The sequence below is a fragment of the Apostichopus japonicus genome, chromosome 5, assembly GCF_037975245.1.
Source record: "Apostichopus japonicus isolate 1M-3 chromosome 5, ASM3797524v1, whole genome shotgun sequence".
Lineage (NCBI taxonomy): Eukaryota > Metazoa > Echinodermata > Holothuroidea > Aspidochirotida > Stichopodidae > Apostichopus > Apostichopus japonicus.
Window position 1 is genome coordinate 16357226 of NC_092565.1, and position 26088 is coordinate 16383313.

The 26088-nt window shown below is 37.1% G+C and overlaps 2 protein-coding genes across 3 annotated transcripts in view; one reads left to right on the plus strand and one right to left on the minus strand.

The window, feature by feature from the left end:
• Nucleotides 1-19110, plus strand: part of LOC139967847 (transmembrane protein 45B-like) — a 30845-nt gene extending 11735 nt beyond the window's left edge. The window contains exons 2-3 of one of the 2 annotated variants that reach the window (XM_071971984.1): nucleotides 5028-5190; nucleotides 7410-19110. In XM_071971984.1, coding sequence (XP_071828085.1) covers nucleotides 7465-8331 — 867 coding nt within the window. In that variant the 5' untranslated portion in view covers nucleotides 5028-5190; nucleotides 7410-7464 and the 3' untranslated portion in view covers nucleotides 8332-19110. The remainder of the gene's footprint in view (nucleotides 1-5027; nucleotides 5191-7409) is intronic. The other variant, XM_071971983.1, reaches the window with a different exon arrangement.
• Nucleotides 19111-22583: 3473 nt separating this feature from the next.
• LOC139967848 (uncharacterized) lies at nucleotides 22584-25617 on the minus strand. The gene is made up of 2 exons (XM_071971985.1): nucleotides 25443-25617; nucleotides 22584-23863 (listed from the first exon to the last, which is right to left on the minus strand). Exons 1-2 carry the CDS (start codon nucleotides 25467-25469, stop codon nucleotides 22790-22792), a joined length of 1101 nt encoding a protein of 366 aa, XP_071828086.1. The 5' UTR covers nucleotides 25470-25617; the 3' UTR covers nucleotides 22584-22789.
• Nucleotides 25618-26088: the final 471 nt, after the last annotated feature.

Here is a 26088-nt window from a genome sequence, read left to right on the forward strand (position 1 = left end):
CGCTGAAGACAGATTTCATTCATGTATTCTGTTACCTGTATTCTGTTCTTGATTTGAACAAGCCAATGATAGAGTTCACTGTAATGCATATTCAGTACCAATGAAGCTCTCCTTTCCCGAAGAACAGCTGATTGTCTATGTAACTATCAGACTTGTGACAATAGTAACCAGAATGCAAAATGCATTGAGGTTTCGATGACTTTAATGCACTAGACTTCTGCTTGTTAGTATAACCAGAACTAGCTGTTACAATAACACTATGACATGCTAACACAGGTCAGTCTACTGTACGTGGTTATACACACCTCCATCAAAAGCAATAGGGTTCTTGTACTCAATGTTATGAATCCACACACCAAGTATTACAAAACCAAACCAAATCTCTTAATAACTTCGCACATTAGGGTTGCAGAGGAGTCCACTTATGGACAAGTTAGATTGGAATATGCCCACAAAACTTCAAAGAATCAACTTGAAAGAAGCTAATACAGGTCACTGGAGGTCAACCTGAGGTCAAAGGTCACCCAAATGCAGTTTGACCATTGTATTACAATAGCGTAACTCTCAACCCTGTCTGTGGTAGTTTCACAAGTTATCGGAAAAAAAACACATTTTGACCCATAAATGACCTTTGGTGACCTTGGATCACATCACGGTTATTTTGGAAAATGTGTCCCTACTTCATTCACAACTTTTCCTAATATACCAGCCATGTCAGACTTCGTGACTAGAAGTTGATGCAAAAATTAGCATAAGTTGGGAGTTTTTTACACATAATCAACCTTGAATGACCTTGGATGACCTAATGGTTTTTATCAAAAATGTTCCTCTTGATGATGTGCACTCTGTCTTAAAATCCCAACCTTGAGGGACATTTGGTTCTCACGCTATTGCAAAAATACTAGTTTTTGACCCCTAATTGACCTTTGTTTACCTTGGATCATAACCGTTATGTTTTGAAATGATCCCTTACCCCATTCACAGCTAGTCCCAAAATATCAACCATGTTGGACCCTGTCAGTGGTAGTTTCACAAGTTATTGAGGAAAAAAAAAACACATTTTGACCCATAAATGACCTTTGGTGACCTTGGATCACATCACGGTTATTTTTGAAAATGTGTCCCTACTCCATTCACAACTTGTCCTAATATACCAGCCATGTCAGACTTCGTGACTAGAAGTTGTTGCAAAAATTAGCATAAGTTGGGAGTTTTTTGCACATAATCAACCTTGAATGACCTTGGATGACCTGATGGTTTTTATCAAAAATGTTTCTCTTGATGAGGTGCACTCTGTCCTAAAATTTGTTTGGCCTACAATGTACACACATAATGTTATTGCTAGAAATGTATCAAAACCAACCTTTGGCCCCTCATAACTTGAGAACTGGGTGTCCGATTGAAGCGGGAGTTGGTTTCCTATATTCAGCACAAAAAGCTCTATCATATGTCACCAATTTTTTAAACTTATCTTTGTTCTGTTTTGTTTTGCCCCGTATCTCCTAAAATGAGCATATTTTTTAAGATTTGACCTTTGACCTTTTGACCTCGCAGTCAGATGTAGTTTGACACGCTCATTCCAAAAAGCAACATGACAAGTCTGTGCGACCATCCTAACTGTACTTATTAAAAAACAAAAACATTGACCTCTGATAACTTCGCACACGAAGGTCGCACAGGGGTCAACTATGGACCATTTTAATCGGAAGGTACCTTTGAGATCCGATTATGGCCACGAAAATTCAAATAACCCAAAAAATTGATAAAGGTCACCGGAGGTCAACCTGAGGTCAAAGGTCACCTAGATGCGGGTCGACTCCCTGATTACAATAGCGTAACTCCCAACCTTCACGGACATTTGGTTCTCAAGTTATTGCAAAAATACTAGTTTTTGACCCCTGATTGACCTTTGTTGACCTTGGATCACATGACCGTTATGTTTTGAAATGATCCCTTACCCCATTCACAACTGGTCCCAAAATATCAACCATGTCGGATCCTGTCAATGGGAGTTATTGCTTGTTTTAATATTTTGGTTTTTGGCCTCTAACTGACCTTTGGTGACCTTCACAGGCAACACAAAAAATAGGGCACATCTTCTCAATGTGGTACTCATATACACCAAATATTAGATTGGTCCAAGCTTCCCTACTTGAGATACCGTGTTTACAAGCCAGGCGTCACACACACACACACACACATACATACATACATACATACATACATACATACATACATACATACATACATACACACATACACACACTCTCCGCCTGCATGAATGCATAGGTTACGATTTCATCGAAACCAATAAATGGACAAAACCAAACCTATGGTCATATCAAATACTACAAATGGCATCACAGACCGTTGATCATCTTCACAATCTCTCTCTGACTAGACGTAATAGCATTTACAACCTTATTAGAACTACAGTAGGTCTCTGACTAGGCTACTAATATTATTCTAAGACCTACTGTACTGTAGGCTACTTACAGAAGAGCCTAAGTTCCAACTGGTGTGAAGGAGACACAAACCCACAGCATTTCCTTAACCCTCATGATGGAAAGATATAAAGACTATACACGCCTTGGTTTATTTATAAATTGTAATATAATATTTTTTTTTGATTTTTGAAAACATTTTTTCGCTACTATAATCAAATGTATGGGGCGTGCCATTTTGTACACCCGCCCTCAATTTAGTGACGTAGAAGATTCACTTTGTTTCACGGAAACCAATCACTCACACAGTACATTCATATGCAGATTGTGTGTTGACAATGGTCAAAGAAAGTTAGGAAAAAGTTGCTTAAGTTCAAAATAAAGTTTAAATTATGCCAGAATGCCAAGCTTATGGTTGTACAAATCGTCATGGTGCTGGAAAATCTAAGGGGAAGCGATTTTTTGTTATTCCTGACGGAAAAACGGACCCAGAGAACTTCCCCAGAAATGGCTACATCAGATCGGGACTGGACATACCGTGGACAACTTTACGTTTCACAAATACAAAGTTGTTTGCAAGGACCACTTCGAAGAGAACAGCTTTGGTATACTCGGGTTCAAACTGATAGCCCTCAAGTCCAAACTGTTCCATTTTCAACAAAAAATTACGATATGTCTTTAGGCCTACGTAGTTAACTTTGATATGCCTGGGCCTGCGGATTACACACTGAAAGAAATAATGTTAGGCTGACAAACGCCTCGCCCAAGGTAAAGAAAGTTTGCTTGTGGCAAGTGCTGAGTTTTTGTTCGATTCCGAAAAAGAATGCTTCAAAGTGAAACTGAATATTGTTACGAAGTGAAAGAAACACGATCAATACAAAAAAATATGTTTGATTTTACGAAGTATGACCAATGAAACAGTGAATTCGAGGTTGGAACTTTGTATCTTCAAGGTACTCTTCTACTGAGTTGTTTATTGTTTTTTTTTCGCGGAACTGATGACGATCTTATCGAGAGTAAGAGTATTTCTTCCTGACCGTATTTTATTCTTTTTAAGCAATGAAAAAAATTATATTGATTGAAAAAGAACACACACAACTATTATAATTTACAAGAAAGTAAATACGCATTTATAATGAGAAAAAAAAATCAATGGTCACAAAGATTATTTTTCTGCTGTAAGTTGGCAACAGAAAATCAAAAGTGAATCGAAAACGTCACTTCCGGCTTGAAAAGCGGTGGTTTAAAAAAAATTGACCAAATATTGCAGCTCCCATAAGCCTTCAAACTTTGGATCATATCTGGAAAATGATTGTATTTTGTGGAAAATGGTGTTGATTTTTAGAATCTGCATATATTTCTGCCCTAGAATAACTTAAATCATTCTGTGGGTTTATGTCTCCTTTAAGTGAAAGTAATTGAAGGAACATTGATCTACCATCATTATTGTATATTCACTTAATCTCGCTTTCAAAGTCCTGTGATATGAAAATATTTGTCCGATGATAAAACCAAATGTAGAGGAAGAATTTCGTGGAGAAGAAAGTGGGTATCACTACTAGTACAGTGCTACTAGTATCTAACAGGATTAGTGTGAATTGTATATGTATGTAGTATACATACATTATCAAAGCATTACCAAGCTGATGTGACCATGAAGTTAAATAAATAAATAAATACAGGACATAAGGCAGTTATTTTTTATGAGGGGGAAGCCCACAAAGGTTAATGGATTACAACTTCACATTGGATGGGCTTCCAATGAAACATTTGAACTCAAATTTGGAATCTAAAACAAAAACTTGAGTAGTACGCATTTGTTGCATCGGTGACACCATATATTTTTAGTGTTGCATATTCATTACTAAACTCACATCTAGGCGTGGTCTACTAAAGCTCTTATATGAGAACCGTTCCTTCAAAAAAGCTTTCAAATGTTGCTGTTTTTAGGTCATTTCCATTAGTGTTTACTGTTTAACAACTACCACTGTCATTTGCCGTCGTTCAGCACCAGCGATATGTGGAAAAAACAAGAAAACATAAGATCACACATCATCTTATGTTTTTTCCATTTTTGGTAAGCATGGAATCACTTTAAGAAAGTCAGAATATTGGTGTGTCATTCAACCATTGATTTATGTCTCATCTTTCGAAAATGGCATACCATGGATGATGTGTTTCTGCACAGTATTAACATCAAGTATACATCAAAAGCTCTGTCTGCAACTGCAAGCATTTGATATTTAAAGATACTTATATATTAAAAGGATATGTATATATTCCAGTGGCAGATAATGCTATTATCCTCTCTGCAATGGATCTCAGTATAGTCTGTGATGTTGTAACAGCAAAGGTTTTCTTCAAAGGCTTTACTCTACTTCCCTACTGGTAATCTTCCTGTTGATTTATCCTTGAAACTGAATTAATTTGTAATGTTAAAATAGTTGTCAAGGCTCATCAAAATGCAATTTTATTTGTTGAATATATTCTTTTCCTCTGTGAATAATCAAGTTAAAATGTTATGGAGGTAAAAAACAAAAACAGTTTCTGTTGTGTTGACATCATTTCTTCTCCTGTTGCCAGATGGATTGACAAAATACCACCAAAATTGAAAAAACAAAAATCATATCTTTGCCATACAAAATGCTATGAGGGTGCAGTTTCCACCAATAGATGCATGAAGTTTCAGCATATATTCATGAAGCAAATAACTTCAGCCACCAGAATTGTATTTCTTTAATGTACAGTGAGTAATAAATAATAGTACATAGTTATGTATAATGTTTGAATCTATCTTGTCGAAGACTTTTTTTTGTGAGTAATCAAAACCATAAGCAGTACTAAAAGTGTTTTGTCTGGAGTAGGAGTAGAATGAGTGAAAGCCAAAATTTCACAAAACTATGAATTCAATTAGTACAGTACATCAAGCTTGGGCTCATAGCCTCATACTGTACATACTGTACAGTAGTCCTAATGTCAGTTAACCCATCTTAATGTTGGCAGCCTGCACAGTAATAGGCTTCTATTCTTTGCTTCCAGTTCCTGTAATAAAGTAATGGTTTAAAAAAGGGAATAGTTTAGTGATAGCACTTGTGAAGGCTCCAAAGTTCCCTTAACAAAAAAAAATATATATACTGTACTTTGGTAGTTGGTACCTGTGCACAAAAACTGCTTACTGTAGTACTTCTTTGCACTTACATACTTAGCAATTTTCCCACTTTGCATCTAGCATTTTAATCTCCTTTATATTAACCTCACTCCTCCTTTGTTACCTGCATTATAAACCTATACTTATCTATCTACCATAGCATCACTTTCTAAGAACATAGGATCTGGTTGAGTAACCAACTTCAAGTTGAGTGTATAATCTAGGCAGGGAGTTGTTATTGAACTCCCTGATCTAGGTTTATAGTATGGTATGCACTCTGTTAGCCTTGTGATAGTGCTGTAAAGTACACCCAACTCTATTGTGTACAGAACTTTTTCATACCTTTGTGACTCCTGTAATGCCCAAGTATCCAACTTTATACAGCAGGGCTTGACATAAGCTTCAAAAAGGGCACGGCAAATATGCCATTGGTAATTTTGCTAAGGGCATGACGGCAAATGGGAAGGGCATGACCGCAAAAATGAATTTGTGTGAGGGCACTGACGGGATGTTTAGTCGCGCAATTCTTACGTCATTTTGGAACAGTAAAAGTGTCTAATCAGGCCATTTAATTATGAATAATTAAACAAATACAAGGATCAGACTACAAGTTTTTAGTTTTTAATTTCAGAACGAAAGTTTTATTTACAGTTTTATTTGTTGGGAAAATGCACCGATTTCTGCTTTCAGAGTATTTGTTCCCACAATGTAGAATTGAAAGAATGACCCCTAGCCTCCTTTGATTATCTCTGACTTCTGGCCAAGTCAAACTGGGTTTGTCCACTCCATTTGAATGGCCTCCAGGTTACATCCATTTGGAACCAAAATGTCATGAAGATGGTCAACTAACTCCTAAACTTGATCATATCCGTAGTCAGGGTAAGCTAGAAGTGTCCACTGGTATGGCAGGGTTCATGGTTGGCAGGGTCCAAAGTATATGCTGCAGAAGGACTTTGTATTGTGTGAAGTTCTGACAGCGTGCATCAGTTCACTTCAGGATGTTAGTCAAAACTTCTCTTGAATTGTTTACTGAAGCGTTCAAGTGTCTCAGGTGTTGTTGTTAGATGATGCCCACGAAACTTTCAGTTTCTTTCCTTGGTAACTTCTTTGACACCTTTCTTGGGCAAGGGTTGTTTCGTGTCCTGCATAACTCAAAAGTGGTTGCCTCAATATTTGCACGTACAGTAGTGCAGATAGTGCCAAATTGTCAGCCTGTAGGGAAATGGATAGTTCTGCCAAGTCATCAACTAAATCCTGGTAGTCCGAGGTACTGCATTACGAAAGATGAATCAAAGAAATCTCCCCAGTATATTGGGCTTACTCTATAGTGTAACTTAGTGTAATACTCGCAATGCACAGGGCACCGACGGCAAAATGTAAAGGGCATGACGGCACACTGTGGCCGTCGGCCAGTTGTACTTTTCAGGGGCACCACGGCAAACAGCAAGGGCACGACGGCATTTTGCCGTCCGTGCCATTGGTTATTTCGAGCCCTGCTACAGTACATGTAAATAACGAAAGCTGAAACTTTAATTATCAGACCTGGTTAAGTTCAGAAACTTGTTGAGATCAGTGTGCACATGTATGCTAACTGTGTCATATATAGTACAAAGTAAATGCTAACTACTCTATGTAGTATTTTGAAGACCGTGAGAATTTCTGTTGTTGTTGAAAATTGCCTTATTTTGAGTCTTTGGCAAAAGTGGAAGGCATGTATTCATACTGTACTACTGTATATGGCTAATAAGATCAGTGTATATAAAGTGTTACAAGTAATGTCTCTTATTAATATTTCTGTTTTATTGATATATCTACAGCTTTGAACTGTTTAACTCTTGATCGCACACCACCGGGGCAATCACTGCAATCACTATGGGCACCTTTATTGGCCACGCTGCACCAGGATTCTTCTTCATCGTCTTCTCTCTCTGGTGGATGATCCAGTATGCCTACAATTCAATCGCTCTTGACAATGGCAAGGTCAAACCCCAAGGTAGGATAGTCCGACTGCTGCACAGGTTGCCAGTGGAGGGCATCGTCATCACATTTTTTGCTGTCTTGGGATGGATCGGAGAAATGAGCTACCCTGATCCTAAGTGGACAATGTTCGATTCCAAAGGGGAATTCGATAATGCTGTGGAATGGCAGCACGTCACCATGTACACATACTTTGGCATCTACGGAGCCACCAAAGTGGTGGGGGGCACTGTGTTGCCAGATGTCAAATACTACGAAAAACCGCTTGGAGCTCTGGCATATTTCATAGAAGGTCTGCTCTTCTTTTACCACACCCATGGCCGGGAGCACCTGGATACTTTAATCCATAATCTCCTGGTCATCGCCATTTGGTCATGCGCATTTTCAGCTTTCTTAGAAATCCTGAGACCCAAGGAGAAGTTATTCTTTCACATGAGGGTCCTCTGTACGCTGTGGCAGGGCACTTGGTTCTGGCAGATTGGTTTTGTGTTGTACAAGCCGCCAGGTGGCAAAGCATGGGATCAGGAAAGCATGGGGAACTCGATGCTGACGACAGCGTCCTTCACATGGCATCTCGTGATGGACATGTTCATCCTGGTGGTGGTATATGCCATTACCAATATGGTCTTGCAGGTGACAGGGAAAGCGGCAGTCAAGTATCACCGAATGGACATGGACATGGATGAGGAGGAGATTGAAATAAAACTCCTTAACAACGGATCCAGAAACAAAGATGGCGGCTCAGAGGAAGATGAAACTTAATGCCAGATGAGGATGGTATCTTTGGTAATCCCTTATCCTTTTGATCCATTTTGACTTGATTTGCTCTTTTCAACAACTTCAGTTGAGGTTGCATCTGTCATATATACTCAGAGGATGGGGTAAAAATGTAGAGATGGTGGTGTTTAACTGTTGGGGGTATCTTTGACAGTGTCCATCTTCAGTCTGCTTTCAATAGTTAGATTTTGTTATTAATTATTATAAGGGAATGTGAGGTCTGTCTAAATTATATGTACAATTTGTGTAAAAATCCAGCAATTGGAATATCTTGCAGTAATCAATCTTTTTATAACTCTTCTGTTTTATTTTAAATCATTGACAAGCATTTTGTTTGTTCCATTGCTGTCTTGTCTATAAAGAAGGATGCTTCCAGCTTCATATCTGTCTGAATTATGCTTTCCATATAACCATTTCTATGTGTTTGGCTTTTTCCTTGAAAAGTTTGGAAAAATATGTAGATCCATGCTAGCATTATTTCTTGCACTTTGAGGGAAACCAGGGAATTGTTCTGCACTGTAAGCAAATGAACCTGGATATGTATCCTGTTTAATCATCACAAGTTAGTAACTTGTTAGCTGAGAACAGTAATCAACAATATCTATTGTAGTACAAACTTGAAAAGAAAGGCAAATTTTAAAGGATTGGGTAGTCAAAAATAAATTCATATCAGTGTAGGTGATTGCTCGGGCAGATCATTAAACCTTCCACAGCATTGTCTAATAGAAACGCATACATGTGTTCAAAACAAGGGTGCAGTGATCATAGAGGAAGTTGTGAATAATTTGGCAGGGAAGCTCTTGCTCACAATTTATGAATTTATGGTACATCAGCTCTGAATAATTTGGTGGCACGATTCAGGCCACGCACTTGATATTTGCACATGGTTGGTTGTCGATTGCTACAGTATCAACCATTGAAAATGTTGCCCACACAAACACAGATTTTAATTAGTGTGTCATGTAAAGTACGTACTAACACACACCCACACGCAATAACATAAACACTTTTTCTCTCTGTAAACATTGATCATTTTAAGTCTAGCATAAGTTGGTAATCAATAGATCAATACCGTGTTCGCAATATTCCGAGTTTTTAAGCGGCAGTGATGTGGAAAGAGCAGTTTCAGTCAATAATTGGAGATGAATTGCTCACTACGGATAGTTTGTTATGACAGGTGATGGAATTTGATGTACTGTGTAGTCTTAAAATGAATGTAATTTCAACTGGTACCCCAGTACATTAATCACCTATACTTTTGATAACATATTAGATATATGTACTATATATATCAAAGCATTTTACCAGTCAGAATGATTTTACAATCTGATCAGATAATGTGACACTGGAGAATGTTTTTGTAATATTAATAAAGATCCTGAGTCGAGGCTGCTCTTTTGTGGAAAACAAATGCAGCTATTTCTGAAGGTTTCATCGTCCTGCATTTGGAATGTCTAGTTCTTTTGAGCAACTTATATGGGGTTTTGACAAAGTTTTGATCTGCATTATTTATTTCTGTGATGACGTTGGTGCAAAATATGTGTCAGATGCATAAATGATCGTGGATTGATCTTCGCTACTGTAACTTTCTTTGCGGTAGACACAACGAACTTTGAAGAACGTTGTGTCTCTGTGGGTGACTGCATCAGTACTACAAATTCTGTACCCATTAAAGAACAGTATTACCCGGATAGGGTAATACGTTGTACATCCTTTAATCCAGATGTGTTCATCTGTCAGAGGTAATTACATCTTGTCAAGCTAGCTGTTAGTCTTTTATAAACAGTATATGGTTGACTGTACTGTTTTAAACATGCTGCATACATACTGTATCATTTTGACAAACTCCAAATTAACAACGAATGCATAAGCAACACCAGGGATCCGATAAGGGCCATGGGGGGGGGGGGGAGAATGTTTGGAAATTGCATTTCAAGTTGGGAATGTCAAACTAGAAAAAAACTTAATTTGAAGCAATATACTGACAAGTCACATGCTTTAAAGTTTTGAGTTTTTAACAAGTCACCTTCAACATCTAAACTGAAACATTGCAATAATTATATCTAATTGCTTCCTCCATTTAGGGAACTTGAAGGGGGCATAATAATTAATAAAAGCAAAAACTATTGTAGAGTGTGTACTTTACACTTTGTAATAAATCTCAGAGATTGGAAAACTGCTTGAAAAAAAAAGATGCTAACTAAGGTGCTTGCTGAAGTGAATCTGACTGACTATTATTCAACTTAAAGCATATTTGTGGGTAAATTTTGTTATCTTTTAAGAGCATTGTCCAGACAAAAAAAATCAATTTTTGATTGATGAAAGAGGAGAACATATTCTATGCATCCTGGTGAACTTTGCAGTCTATTTCTACACTGTTTGTGAAAAATCAGAATTAATGATTGAGAGATTAACATGTTAGAGGTAGAGAGAGAGAGAGAGAGAGAGAGAGAGAGGGGGGTGGGTGGTTGGTTGGTTGGGGTCATAGGTCAGTATCCATTTATTCAGTGAAATAATTTAATAGGATAGGATTGGAAGGGAGCCACTTTTTCCATACATAATTGTGTTATGAACTTGTAACAGAAAGGGAATTTTCAAAGTGTTTTATTGTTTAAGGTGCTGTAGGTGTTGTAAATTTGCTTCCAGCTCAAGTGACATGTCCAACTTTGTGTATGGGGCAGTCACTGTAGTGATATTTGATACACACCAAAATTGGGATTGAACCTTCATCTAATGAGAGATAAGGAGAGGTACCAGGTAGAAGTATTTCCAACTAGGTGAAAAAGCTTTCATAGTAAAAGGAAAGTTGTGTCAAAAATTGTGTAATGTTTTAACTGTGACTATAATGTTAAAGCTATTCTTGTCAAACCCTCATGCTATTTCAGGTTTGACAAATTTGACATTTAAAATGATCTTGGCAGAGAAAGACAACTTCACAAGCTTGTTTAAATTTGGCTGTAGACTACAGGAAGGATGAAGCTGCCTTCCCTGTGTCATGTTGCAATATTTAATGTATTTTCCATTTTCCTATATCATCAGTTATCCACTGTGATGGTATGTAAATGAATCAGCCCATACGGTAGCCTTGGAGTGCCATCATAATTGAGCCGCTACTAAGATTTCTAAGTAGTCGTTTTCATGTAATCTTCAGTTCTTCGTCTACCATAGAAGCGATCCCTCTCATGTATTTTGAATATGATGTAGAGGATAATATCTTTTTTCGAAAAGTTTCCAAAACTAATGTCTAGGTCATTATACCTGTGATTTGGCCGGTGATGTGGCTTGATCAAACAGCTTAGTTTTCTTTGTGTATTTGTTTGAACATTATTTCTGGCTCCAAATTATAAGTGTACTAGAAAAATAGGATATATTTATGGACTTTCAAATCTTCATGTCATTCTGTAACATTTGAAATCTTTTCACCTCTGGCGTTTAAATGATTCGATGAGGAATCCTGATACAAAGCTGGTAGTGAAAGTAGGCTAGCAAATGTGTTATTTAAAGTCATTGAGATTACGTAAATCTTGAGATAGAAACCATTCAGTGAATTTGTTCAAAGTTTCCGGCAAGTTTCAAGTATGCCAGTTTCTACAACAACTATCTCCACATTCCCCTGTTCCTCGAGAAAAGTGGTGGGGGGGGGGCGGGGAATAGGTATGGTTGGTCTGGGACAGGTTGTTCATCTTTAGTGTAGTATGTAGTAATGTAGTAACTTGAAAATAATAATCAAAAGCATTAATCAAAAGAAATTCCCTTTGTATGAAATTGCTGATTATTTATTTTGTGAATATATAAAAAGATATTAAAACTAATGTTGATGTAATAATTCTTAGAGCCTTCTTCTACTAAAAAAAGAATTGGAGACTAAATTCAGCCAAAAAAAAACAAGAAACAAGTCAAAAAGGTTAACAAGAGGCGCTTGTAGGTACACATGTGTTACAATCTCAAAGTTGTACTTTGATCAGCTCTTTATTGACTGGGAAGCAAGCTGTACCATGCAGTACCTTTCTCTGACCTCTTTACAATCTGTTTACTCTCCCCCCATGAGTCAAATCAATAACTTTTAATTTGTTTACTTTTGTTTACGAGCTCTTTACCTCTTATCTGTAGGACATTTTCAGAAATTTAGTGAGTCAGTTAACGCAATGAAAAACAGTAAATGACAAGTTAAAGTACACTGTAAGTCAGTTAGGTACATGTATATGGGACGTGACTCTGAGGACACAGTACACTGTTTGTCAGTTAGTAACATGCATATATGGGTAGAGACTCCGAGGACACAGTACACTGTTACTTAGTTACATACATGTATGGGTAGTGGCTCCGAGGACACAGTACACTCTTAGTCAGTTACATGCATGTATGGGTAGTGACTCCGAGGACACAGTACACTCACAGACAGTTAGTTACATACAGTACTTGTATGGGTAGTGATTCCGAGGACACAGTACACTGTTAGTCAGTTACATGTATGGGTAGTGACTCTGAGGACACAGTAAACTGTTAGTCACTTAGTTACATACATGTATTGGTAGTGGCTCAGAGGACACAGTACACTGTTAGTCACTTACTGTAGTTACATACATGTACAGTATGGGTAGTGACTCTGAGGACACAGTACATAGTCAGAATATCACTTTCATGTACTGTTGAAGGAGGATACAATTAGGTTTTGAAGGCTGAAATGGAAAGTATGACATGGATTTGAACACTGTACATATTAATCTTTGTACAGACTTCATAATCTTGTTAAAAGTAGAAGTAATCCGTGATTATATGTTTCAAAATGAGAAGTCATCAAATGCGATAAGAATTTCCCTTTGATATCTTTCCTCCAAGGATATTTTTCAGATTAAAACAAAAATAATTCAACAAAACATTTGTCCACATTTGGAATGGTGGTTAAAGTATATTTTGTTGTCTGAGAAATTCCTGCAGTGTTTCAACATTTATGCCAGGATTCAGATGTGCATTAACTCTATACTTTCCATTGTGAAATATAGTAGGTATATCATGTACCAACACAAAACACTTCATATATTGCTCTTCAGTCAATGCCATTTTACAGAGTCATATTTTATTTTTAAGTTGACTACTTTATATTGCTGTAAAGTCTATAGAAACAATTCATGAAGTTCTGCCTAAAATTTGTCTGTAGATATAACCAACAGCCACCTCCTTAAAAATGCAATGAACATCATCAAAATCTCAACACACATCTGTACAGGCTTTTGGAAGCAGCTCAATCACATTAACACAGGGCTTACAGTATCTTAGATAATTTAGACAATTCTGCTACTGACATATCACATGTTTACATCTTAGTGTCTACTGGTAGGAAAATGCCAGTGCCTTTTGTGTTTTTGGTTCTACAGGCAAGTGGCAAGCTCCACTTGCAATATACTGTAGCCAGTGTACAGCCCAAATTGTGAGGCCTGTCCTGAATAATTAAATGCCTTCTGTGAGTATGTCACTGTAAAGGGGACAAACTGAAGAGATCCAGGCTACGTAATTGGATCATCTAATATTTACATAAAGCATATTTTCATAATCCTCAGACTTGTTGCTCATCTCTCCGATTTTATTGGTATAACTGTCAACGAGCAAGCATTCACAAAATCCTCTTGATTACAGAGTGTCATGGTATATTATTAATCACATGAGGGAAATATTTAACCATTTGTAGACTTTACTCTCTACACACACATTAGGGAAAAATCTGACAGGACTATAATAGATACTGTGTGTACAGCTGTGGAAATTATTACCAACTACTGTATTGCTAATAAAAAAAATGGCAATGAAAGCGTGGTGCAAAAACCATTCACCACAGACCAGGAAATTGTTGTTGTTGTTTTTGCAACATATATACAGTAGATGGGTGTGGTAGTACTAACAGTGAAAGCACAAAGCTTAGTTTATGATGATAGGGTTAAAGGTTATCTTTTATTGCTTTGAAATCTGTTACCATATTGAATTAACAGTATATATACTCATTGAGTATTTAATAACTGGTTGAAGGAGCCATCATTTGATTGTATTGTCTTTCATTGTATTTTCAAGCGTTCTATACTTTTATATCAAAAAAAAAAAATGAAAAAAGAAGTCTCGAAACATCGTTTAATGGATTGATGGAAACTGAAAGGTTTTGAAATTATTGATCAACTGGATGAATACAATATTAAATACATCAGCTACTATACATGTCCTGTTAGTGAGTTGAAATGGGATTTGAACACTCGCTTGTACACGTTCAATACCCAGGTGCATGTGTCTGTTGTTTCACCACATGGACGCCGAATGTCTATATAGACTTGCTTCTACTGTGTGTACACACTTACATCTTATCCTGATCACAACTTCACAAGATGAAAACGTAGACAGAGATGAAGGCACCCATTATATAGATTTGTTGTTTTACGTCAGGTTTGCACTGGTGTTCCATTAAGACACGTCTCTCCCTTTACAATGTATACAACAAGTCTGAATATACTCTCTGTGTCCGAGACACTCGAGGAGGGCCTAGACTGTTGTAACCTGCCTGGTAGGTGACATGTACAGTAAGATATTTATCATCAGAGATCTGTTAATTTAGGGAGGTACGGTGGTACTGTGTGATACAGTAGTATGGCTGCATTATGTAGACGGAAAGTGCACTGTAGTACTGTAGGTATGTATGTATGAAGTTAATTTACTGACATGGTAAATAGAACCTGTACATATACATACAGTACAGTAGATTGAGTAAGTTACTGTATGACAGGCAATGATGGATTAGTGTGTTTATTCTGTGGCATGATCAAGTGTTTCATTCCGCTGTTGACTCACATGTCATCAGATATATATTGGAAAGTACCTGTTTAGGGCTGACTCCTGTGCAGATTGGTACAGTGTTTATGCAGGTGATTTTATATTACAGTAAGACATGTGGAACTGTTTCTGTGGTCCCATGACTAAAGGCCATTAGTAATTTAGTATTACCTGAAATGTTTGGCATATAAAACATATTCAACTTCTCTCAAAATAGTATCCACCGTGTTCTGACCCTTGAACTTATTTCCAGATAGTGAGGTGGGTACCTTACACGAATATCTAATTGTGAGCAAGTCTCTGCAGCAGGGGAGTGCTTGTTGGAGCTGAAACATCAGTGACCATTTTTCAACTTCATAGCCTATTTGGAGGTGATATTTGTTAACCTTAGTGATAGATGTTTAAATTTTACCCCAAAGACTCTGGTATTGACTCAACATGTTCATTAGGTGTGATGTCACAAAAGTGTCACATGTGTGACATCATAGTTGGTCTTTACTCCATTTGAGTTTGTCTTTCACACAACACTTTAATATTGATTCATCACTTGCCATTTTCTGTGTATGTGACACCATATGACCCTGTATACTACAACTCTGTATGCATATATGCTAGTAGTGTCATATCCCCCAGGGCTCCCAACCTCTCCCTCCTCACCCAACCTGCAACCATCCCCACCCCACTCGTCAAGTTTCTGTTTAAGACTACAGAATTTGGTTGAGAGTTTACATAGACTTGTGTACGTGAGTTTATGCACACTTCTTGTAAACAGCTCACTTTGACCTGAATTAAACCAATCAATCATTAATGCTTCATTTGCATGTTGTAAAGATCAATTTCAGGATGGTACAGTAGGTATTATTATCCTCATTTAGGAATTTCAGGCGTAGCTTTGTCTCTTTTATAGTTCTATTTTAAACTTGGAATGGGAAAATTTTCTCCATGGTTATTTACAGGGATCAATTTATCCAGTAATGCATAGCAAAAATGCTTTATGAAATTGCTATATTTTAAGTCAAAACTTGTACACATATAGCAGTTTTTGTGCACAGGACACCAAACAGTATTTTTTAAGACAAAGGCTTCAGAGCCCTCCAAATTTCTACACAAAAATTTGAACACTAAATTAGTCCCTGAACTGTGATCAAATTATGCAGCTGCACACCTATGTGGATTGATTGTAATCCATCATTACAGTAATGCCTGGGACTATTGTTAATACAAACAATACAAAACATCTTGCTTGACCTTACCAGGCATTGAAACAAACAGAGGGCGGTATAACAGAAATACAAGGGAAGGACTTTAGTGTCTGTGAAAGGAGTGTACTACGTTTCTCGAAGCAAGTAGTTTAAGCCTTTGTTTTGGCCTTTTGTGAGGATGTTAGTTATTGGCAGATTGTGATACTGTACCCTACCTCTCTAGTACTAGAGAGATGATGAACATAGATAGCAGTGTTACCGGATTTTAGCAATGTTTTCAGAACATCTCATGTTCTTTACTTTTTCTTATGGCATTAAAAGATTCCAGAAAATATGAATGATACATCTCTTTTAATTTTATTAAACTGAATGAAGGATAATTATTATGGTTGTTCATAGGAGTGTGCTTCCCTTTATTCCTAAAGTAAAACTACTTTCAATAAATGCACAGTCAGAAAGCTAAAGTTGCCAGCAATGATGTGACTTAGACTAGATTGTCCAGTCACTTTGTTTGATGTATGCTGTCAGGTTATATAATGTTTTAAAAGGTCATGTTTCAAAGGCTAGAGATGATACAGAAATTTAACCATCGTTGATGGAAGCTTCTGTTCATATTATTAATTTTGCATTAAAGTCCTTCAATATGAAATGGAACGGATTTGTTTCGAAAAATTCAGCCAAAATGTATTATATTGACAACAAAAAAACTAACAAAAAAACAAGTGTTTACTAGAAATCATTTTTAGATTTTTCCAAAACATGTGATCAGTGAAGGTTTCGGTTAAGTCCTAGGTATATGGAACAAAATATTTGCAGTAATATGAGATTGGAGGGAATGTGGTCATATGGATTAAGGTTAAAGCATATTTAATGAAGTCAGTAAAGGTAAAGCTTATACGTTTAATCAAGAAATCAATATAATCCATAAACTTGAAGAAATTGTTCATCTACAGGAGTACAGATTTGCATGTTTTCAAAGAAGTTACACAATAAATAGGGTCTGATGTGCATTAAGAGAACAAATAAATAAATAAATTGCTTGTGTCAAATGCAAGGTTTTTAAAATGAAGGGTTTAACCTTGAATATCACATTCATTATTTCTCAAATTGGCAAATTCTTTCTCAAAATTAAATTTTTTTTTTTTCATCTCACTTTTTGAGGTTTTATTGTTGAATGAGTAATTTTTTACTTCAAATAATTAAGTTTTTTTCATTCATTAAATCTTTTATTTCTTCCATTGTATCTTTGTGAATTCAGTATATATGTAAAATCTACATGAAAACTTAACATTGTAATGTCAGAGTTGGATTACTAATTTTAAATATTAAAAAAAACAAAAAAAAAGATGAAAAAGAGATGGAAATAGCTGAAATGCAGATATTCTTATATGTCTGCAAATAATGCTTGTTATGACGTCATACCAAATAGTTATGTTTTGTTTTGGGTGTTTTTCTTACTTTAACCATTAGAATAACCTGAATTGTTTGGCATATAAAAAAATATTAAGCTTTCTCAAAAGAGTGTCCAAGGTGTTCTGACCCTTGAACTTATTCCAAGATATTGAAGTAACATCAGTGACCATTATTCAACTTCATAGCATATTTGGATAGGCTTGGTAGGCTCTGTGAGTGTGGTGTTTTGTAGGAAGTAGGTGGAACTTGTAAGGTGAACAGGTACAGTAGTACTATAAATGTTGACCCTTGTTAATAGTACAGTGACAAGGTTTCACTTCATTTTTACAGTATAATGGTGTGTGTTGGCATAGCTTGGATGTAAATTAGTAGGGAGAGGGGGATGGGGGGGGGGGGGTGTGGATTTGTAACAATGCCATCATGCCCTAACATACAGTAGATCTGTTTCTGTAGTGTCTGCTCTGTAGTGTCTACATATATGTATTTTGGGTAAGATGTCACCTGTCTCATTTTCACTTCTCTCAATATGGTTTGGCCAATCAATCCTTTTTGTTTATTGCAACTGCTAAAATTTTGACAGCTGATAATGTGACTGTAACATGCCTGGAATATTGCTAACATGCCTGGAATATTGCTAACGGTCACCAAGATATAATAATCTATGCTGCTCTCTTTGTCAAAAGTCATGCTGTACGCGTGTGCTAAAATTCCTGGCCTCTGGTGCAGATCGGTGTAATACACTAATTCTGTACACCTTACTTGGCATTTTTTTCTTGAAATTGTTGAATTTGGGGAGTCCCATCTTAGTGTCAGCATGCCCTCTTGATTCTCGAGGTGTTTGCTTTTCTTCATCATGAAGTGATTCTATGATGGTAGTCTTTAAGGAGGGATTATATGTGGTTGAGTCTTACACCATCAGAGAAACAATGTGGACCTGCAAGGTGTCACCGCTTAAATATAGGGCTGTATGATTATATTATAACGATGCTCTGCTTACCAGTGTGAGCTAGATATGGCAGCCGGAGTGGAAGTCGGAACAGGTCTTGCGGTTATGAAATCAATTACACGATACAGGAGGAGTCTGTCATCTGATTCTCACTGCTCGGCATCAAACTCGACTTGACTACACACATTCTTCACTGAAGGAGTAGGGAACAATAGAGTAAGGTTGAAAAATTCCTGTTTGCTGCCCCCCGATAATTTAAACTTGGTGGTGTTGATTGAAACTTAAGAATTGAAAATTGGATGTGTCAGAGTTATCTTTTGTAATTTACTCATGATTTGATCATACTTTGATGGGTTGTTGATAAAAACAATGGCATGCCATAATGAAATCAAATTTTGTTTGTGTATTTTCTTGTCTAGCATATGGCAACTTGGAGGACAGGATTTATTCACGTGCACCGCCCCCCATTTATGTACCCCAGTGCAATGATACAGCAAATCCTGCTATCAATATCTGCAACTCCCTTACTTACCCTGGTAGAGCAGTGTTATGATTACCACTCTAGCCCCATCTACAACACCCTTACTAACCTTGGAAGATCAATGATTCAGATACTTTCCATCCAGCCCAATCTACCACACCTTACTTTCCTTAAAGTCTCAATGTGTGTTTGCCAAATTTTCACTTCAACCTTTCCAGCTTACTGCCCTAAAAGCTCAGTGAAAATAACGCTGTTCTGTGCAATTTTCATATTAATAATCATTATTTTTATTGAGTTATCTGTCGTTGAACATTTTGAGCTGAATAAAATTCGCCAGATTTTTAACAAGTTCGTAGATTCTACAAACTGCAATCAAAATGTTCAAGCCCTGCCTAACAGATCATGCGCCAATCAAATCTCTCTGCTTTGTTTACAACTGTTAGGCATAGGACTTTACTTACGACTGGATGAGTATATATACTGTAGGTTACATTTTGTGTAATGAACATGCATATGGCGGTCGCAGTGGTTTTACAGTAAATCGTTCGCACCCTTAGGGCAACAGAAAATAAATTTCTTTCAATTGCGACAGTTTCTCTCCATTAAACCCACCATTTAGAATAAGAAACATTGAGTATGCTTCGGAAGTTTCTTTAAGGGACAGTGATATAGCCACTACCTATATCCCTTTCTACAACCCTCGTTCTAACCTTGATAGAGCAGTCATTCAGCCACCATGTAGCCCCCTACAACCCCTTATTAACCTTGGAAGTGCAGGAATACAGCCACCCCATGTACAGTAGCCACACCTACTATCCTTGAGAATGCAGTTATACCCCAACTCAACCCACCTAATCCGCTCCTTATCGTGAAACTCAGAAAACCGAGCGAAGAAAGGCGTTTCTGTAGCGTCCTATAACTAGAACGCAATGCATGCTAAACAGACAGCCCTCGTTAATATAAGTTCGTGAACTGAAATTGCGCCACCTCTTCAGTACACTTGGCTTACAGGGCGAATTGACCCAGTATTGAACCCTATTACATATATGTCATAGCATGTATACCCTAATACAAATAAATAATAGTGGCGCTCGTCCGTTTTGTTTTCACCGAAATCTTCCCCCTCCTTCTCCAGCAAAAAGGACGTAAAAACCGTCTTCAACATCACTTATCGCAAATAAAGGTATGTGTCCAAGGAATTGCTAATATATTTGAACACGCTCATACTGTAGACTGTCACAAACAAGTCTACTGTTTCTACAAGGGTCTACAAGGGTCCACAAGGGTCTACAAGGGTCGACTATGTAGGTAACAAACCCAATTAGAAAACGTTTAGATTATTTAGGTCCAACTTCTTCTTGACCGATCTGAACTATCAATCTCGTTTAGGATTAATTGATCGGACTAAGCAACACTTTTAGATTTTTCATCAAAGTAACTTTAACGTTAGTGTGCAACTAAAGAATTCGATTAATCCCTCGATGATACATTCGTCGCCCATACACTTATTCTGAGCCGCCTTCATCAACTTGCTTGTACCATCGGTTACAGCACCGAAATCTTTCTGAGGGAATCTCTCAGCTAATGTAATGGTCACGGCGTTTGTCATTTTAAATAAAACTGTTATCAGTAATGCGTTTGGTAAGTGCCATTATATATCTTTCTTATCTGACTAGTATGTTAAAGTAATTGTATTTCTTTAACACTATACAGGTACGTGTTAGTTTAACCATGGAGCTATAAACAGATAGCTCCATGGTTTAACAGTTGAATTTTATTCTTGGTGTAAAATTAGGTCTACCAACAGTTCAGTACAACGACATTAGCATACCACTAAAAAAAAAAAAAAAAAAAAAAAAAAAATCATTGGATGAACAGGGAGATGTAAAATGCAGATATGAAGGCTTGAATAGTATTGGACAAAACAAAATTCCCTAATTTTTAATTGATTATTCCCCAAAATATCTTAGCTCAGTATCAACGCCAAAGAAAACCCATAAGTATCATATGATAGAAGATCCCACGGAATGTTTATGAATAGTTTAACTAAAGCAAACTTGGGTGAATTAACTAAATTGTCAAATTTAGTAAACGGAAGTAGTCTCCAACGAATGGAATTTCCTTTACGATAGTGAGAATTTGAAAATTAGAAAGTTTGAGAAGAGAATTCGTGTTTGTTATATAAATGTTATTAAATTACTTATCTTGACAAATTTTGTTATTAGTCATTTACCATATCATTTTGTGTACTATATACTTTTGCTTGTTAAGTGTGAATACAGAGGTCCAGACATTTTCGTTATTTCTTTCTTCCTGTCCTGCATGGAAGTGTGTCCTGCTTTGTTTCCCTAATTATATCTGTATATTGCATATTGGCAACAACAAATAAATGAAATGAAATACAAAACTATGGACTTAGACTAATACTCTCTCGGTGGAAAACACGTTTCTTGTTCTAATGATGTGGCTTGCTTTTAAATGTGTCTCTTAAATAAAAGCGTTTAGTTCATTTTCAATTGACAAAAATATACGGCAGTTTAAAAGTGCCATCAAAGTTTAAAATATTTAACCTTCATAAGTTAGCATTTTGCAGAAATATTTTAGAGTGACGATAAGGAAATAAGTGGCTATTTCATCAGTATTTAGAAAATTTGTTTAAACGCAAGATTGTAAAAAAAGCAACAACTAAACATTTTGCAGAAAACTGTTGAAACGAGATAAACCTTTCATAAACTGTTATTTCAACCATTTAATTTTAGAAAAATGTTGAATTTGCCGACGTGGAAAGGAGTCAACATTTCAACATTTTCAAGAATATTGGTGATATTGCGAGATGTTATAAGTTGCTAAATCAACATTTTTTCAGAAAATCGTTAGTGTAAAGAAATTCTTATATCTTGATGGCACGTGAAAGCTGCAACAAAGTATAACAGAGTACAAAGTAGTATAAACAGGAAGTTAGCAAGTGAGAAGAATTGAAATAAAAACTCCCATGTAGGCTTGGTACTCCTGAACAAGTACGATGAATAAGAGAAAAGGGCAATGTATTGTATTTATTTCACAATTCAATACAAAGCAGTGTGGTAAAGTTGTAACGGGATAATATTCTAATTAAACGAGCTTAAAGTGAAGTTTGATTTAGATTCTATCGAATCATATGCTTTGCAGGAAGGAATCACGTGAGAAGCGCTGGCTGACTAAATACCGTCATTTTTCAAATCGGCAGTGGTTCCATATGTAAAAACTGCTAAGGGGTGGGGAAATCAATCCCTGGGTGGGACGTGATTCCTTCATGCAAAGCATATGATTCGATAGAATCTAAATCAAACTTCACGTTAAGCTCGTTTAATTAGAATATTCTATCTCATCATGCTTTGCATTCCAGACTTGAACCACGTGAGACTTCAAAGCTTCATATGGCACACTGCACCAAAAGAAACCTGAGCAAGTCTCAATAATAAATAGAGAGGAAAACAATGATTCATGTGATGTTCTGTTTTATTTTCCAGTTTCTGATATTATTCCAATAAAACATTGGCAAAATAATTTTGCAAAACCTTCTTTTTATAAAACTTAGCAAAAGTGGATGCATTACTCCAATCTGCAGTACTCAGTATTTGTTGAACTGGCTGCAGAAGTTGACGCTGCACGCGTACTATGAGCTGTAAATACAGATGTATCAACACCCGATGCTGTTAATACAGCTTTAATCCACCGACTTAAAGTCTCTCTTGTGATGGCGTCATGCGGTTTTCTATAACTAATAAATAACCTAGAGCTAGTTCGTAGGTTTTCTGTTTTCTCGATAAAAACCTTTAAAACAGAATATATGCACAAAAGTTCGTCCTTTGAAAACTTATTAAAACATATCTGCATCCCTACATGTCCTGGGCGAGTCTGCTTCAGCTTGTCATTAATATAAAACACAAATGATTGTTCTGTTATGTCCATAAAATCCAGATCGAGCAGATGAAGCGTTTGCACCCTTTGTGCCGAAATTATAGCAGCTAAAATAACCACCTTGTACGTCAGATACTTTAGTGTTAACTCAGCATTTCCTCCAAGTGACTTTACATATTGGAAAACCATAGACACATCCCAAACATGACAACGTTGGGGACGAGGAGTTTTTAACTCAAAAACGCCTTTCATAAATCTTTTGATTAGATTGTTTTCCCCTATGTCCTTAGGGATCAGTACGAATGAAGATAACATGCTCCTTGCAGTGTTAATACCACTGTAACCTACGCCGGCTTCGTAAAGTTCAACTAAGAAATGAAGGATCTCTTTGAGATCTGTTTGCATTGGATTAAGGTCCCTTTGACGACAAGACAATAGAAAGTTGGATAGGTAAACAAAATATTGTTTTTGGGTACTTTGCCTCCAGGCCGCAAGTATAATTTCGGCTGGTTTTGGCGAAATTCCTTGTTCATATAATGCTTGCCGGAAATTAGACACGCTATAAGGCGCATTGTTTTCGAAAGAGGGTGCACCATACTCGTGCCTGATATGGATATTACCTCCTGTGAAGCTGGGAGAAGTAATGGTACCTCTATTAACAGTTCCATCAACTTGACAAACCATGCCTGCGTTGTCCATACAGGAGCGATAAAAAGGCCCGTCGCTTGCTCCTGCTCGACTTTCTGTAAACACCTCCCTATCAAGCTGAATGGAGGAAAGGCATAAAAATTGTGGTCAGTCCACTTTATAGAAAATGCATCAACGGCATGGGCCAGTGGGTCAAAATGCCACGACACAAGGCTCGATACTTTAGCATTTTCCTTAGTCGCAAAAAGGTCAATATCTGGGGTACCAAAAACTGACGTTATATTCAAAATGTTTTGTTATTTAAAGCCCATTCCGTATTAATGTTGTCACGACGAGATAAACAATCTGCGATGGTGTTTTGCGTACCTGGAATATGAGCAGCAGATATCCATATATCATTATTTTTACACCAAAGCCAAATTAATTTGGTTACGTCATTACACTGATAAGATTTTGTACCCCCCCATGTGATTTATATATGACACAGCAGTCATATTATCGGACCGTATACCAACATGGTGTCCTCTAAGAGATTTACATAGGGCTTGTAGACCAAAATAAATGGCCAATAACTCCAGTACATTAATGTGGAATTTTTGGTGTGAACAACTCCAGAGGCCATTAGCAGTGGGCTGGTCTGTTGTTTTTAAAACTGCGCCCCATCCTGAGGTACAGGCATCACATTCTAATACCGCACCCACTGGTCCATGGTATATGTGGCAAAAAGCCTCATCTATATTCTTGAGCCACCACACCAAATCGAGACGACTCAACGAGGTTAAGGTAGTCTTTGCATTGAAATCACCTGTGGCAGATCTCAACGATTTTATTTTATTACATTCCAAATGTCTGTAATATAAACGGCCATATGTTACCCCTGGTAAATTGGCCACTAGAATACCAATAACTTCTGCTAACTCTCGAATTGTAATAAACGGAGCATTTAACAACCCTTGAATTTTTTGTTTTTTGTTTTTTGGTTTTGCATTTTCTTTCTGGAGTTATCGAGACTGTCATAGTCAAGGAATTGAGCGTGAAACCCAAGAAATTTATTTCCTGTTTGGGTAGAATTTCAGATTTTTCATTATGAACAACAAACCCTAGTTCTGAAAACAAAGAAACAGCCGCAAAGACTGCTGTTTGACACTCTGCGAAAGTGTCCCCTTGAAGAAATGTGTCATCAATATAACCAAATACTGTATGACCGTTTTTTATCAAAGTAGAAAACACAGGTTTGAGTAATTTCGTAAACATTCGAGGTGCACATGCTAGACCATTTTGGCAGACACTTATACTCGTACAAAACACCATTCCAATAGAATCTCAGATATTTCCTGAAATTATTTTCAATAGAAACAGAATAATACGCATCCTTTAAGTCTATCGATGCCATAAAACATCCTGGTCGCATTAATTGTAGGACTTTTGGCAAATGGTCCATTTTGAAGTGGCGATATTTCACAAACTTGTTAAGCGACTTCAGATTTAAAATCAATCTGTAACTCCCGTCTTTCTTGGGAATAAAGAAAATGGGTGACACAAAGTCACCTTTTGATCGAGAAGTATGCCTGAAAACTACTGTTTGAATTACTTCTTGATCTGAAGTTAAAAGTAGCCAAGCAGGCAAAAACTTAGTTAATCGACCTGCTACTTGAAAATTAGGGTTCTGATTGAAAATTCCTAAATAAGAACCTACCTCACCCTGATTTGGTGAGGTGGACATAACTCCTATGTCCTCCTTCCACTTCTCCCGTATGGGCCTGGCGATCTGCCGGAACTCCGGCCTCTGGCTAAAAGATGGCCTCTTCCTCTGAAGCCTCCTCTGCCCCGGCGAGAACTCTCCCCATACTTGGGCATTACTTTGGCAGCCATTTTATTAGCATTTACAATATCCTTGAGCCCTTTAGAAATGTCATCTCCAAACAAAAACTTAGTCACTGGTACATTTTGGGAGCACAAGGTTGCAAAATCCCGACTTAAATCTGCTTTGATTAGCTCTCTCCGAGCAAGGTTTAGCTGTTAATTACCTTGTGCCAATAACGCCAAGGTGTCGAAGAGTCCATGAACCTCTTTTTGAGGCCTGACCTTCCAAAAAATCTTTGATAGTGACAACCAAGGCGGTCATACTTTTGACCAATACTGACTGCGCTTTTTGGACCTTTAAGTCTTTAGACCTAGTCCCTGGCTTTATTTGTCCCAAATAATTTGGTTTATGCGTGTCGGTTGTAAGATATCACAATTCCCAGGTTGCTTGTGGGCTCGAACTTTCTCGTTAAGTTTATCGTCAGACAGCTTTTCTGTCATCATTCCAGCAATAAAATCCGCAATTTTAGGCGGCAGAG

Excerpts from the sequence above, each read along its gene's own strand:
- LOC139967848 (XM_071971985.1), bottom strand. The coding sequence starts at position 25,469 with ATGTCCACCTCACCAAATCAGGGTGAG. Across the intron at positions 23,864-25,442 it reads CCTCACCAAATCAGGGTGAG|CTTGATAGGGAGGTGTTTAC; the intron begins GTAGGTTCTTAT and ends TCCTCCATTCAG.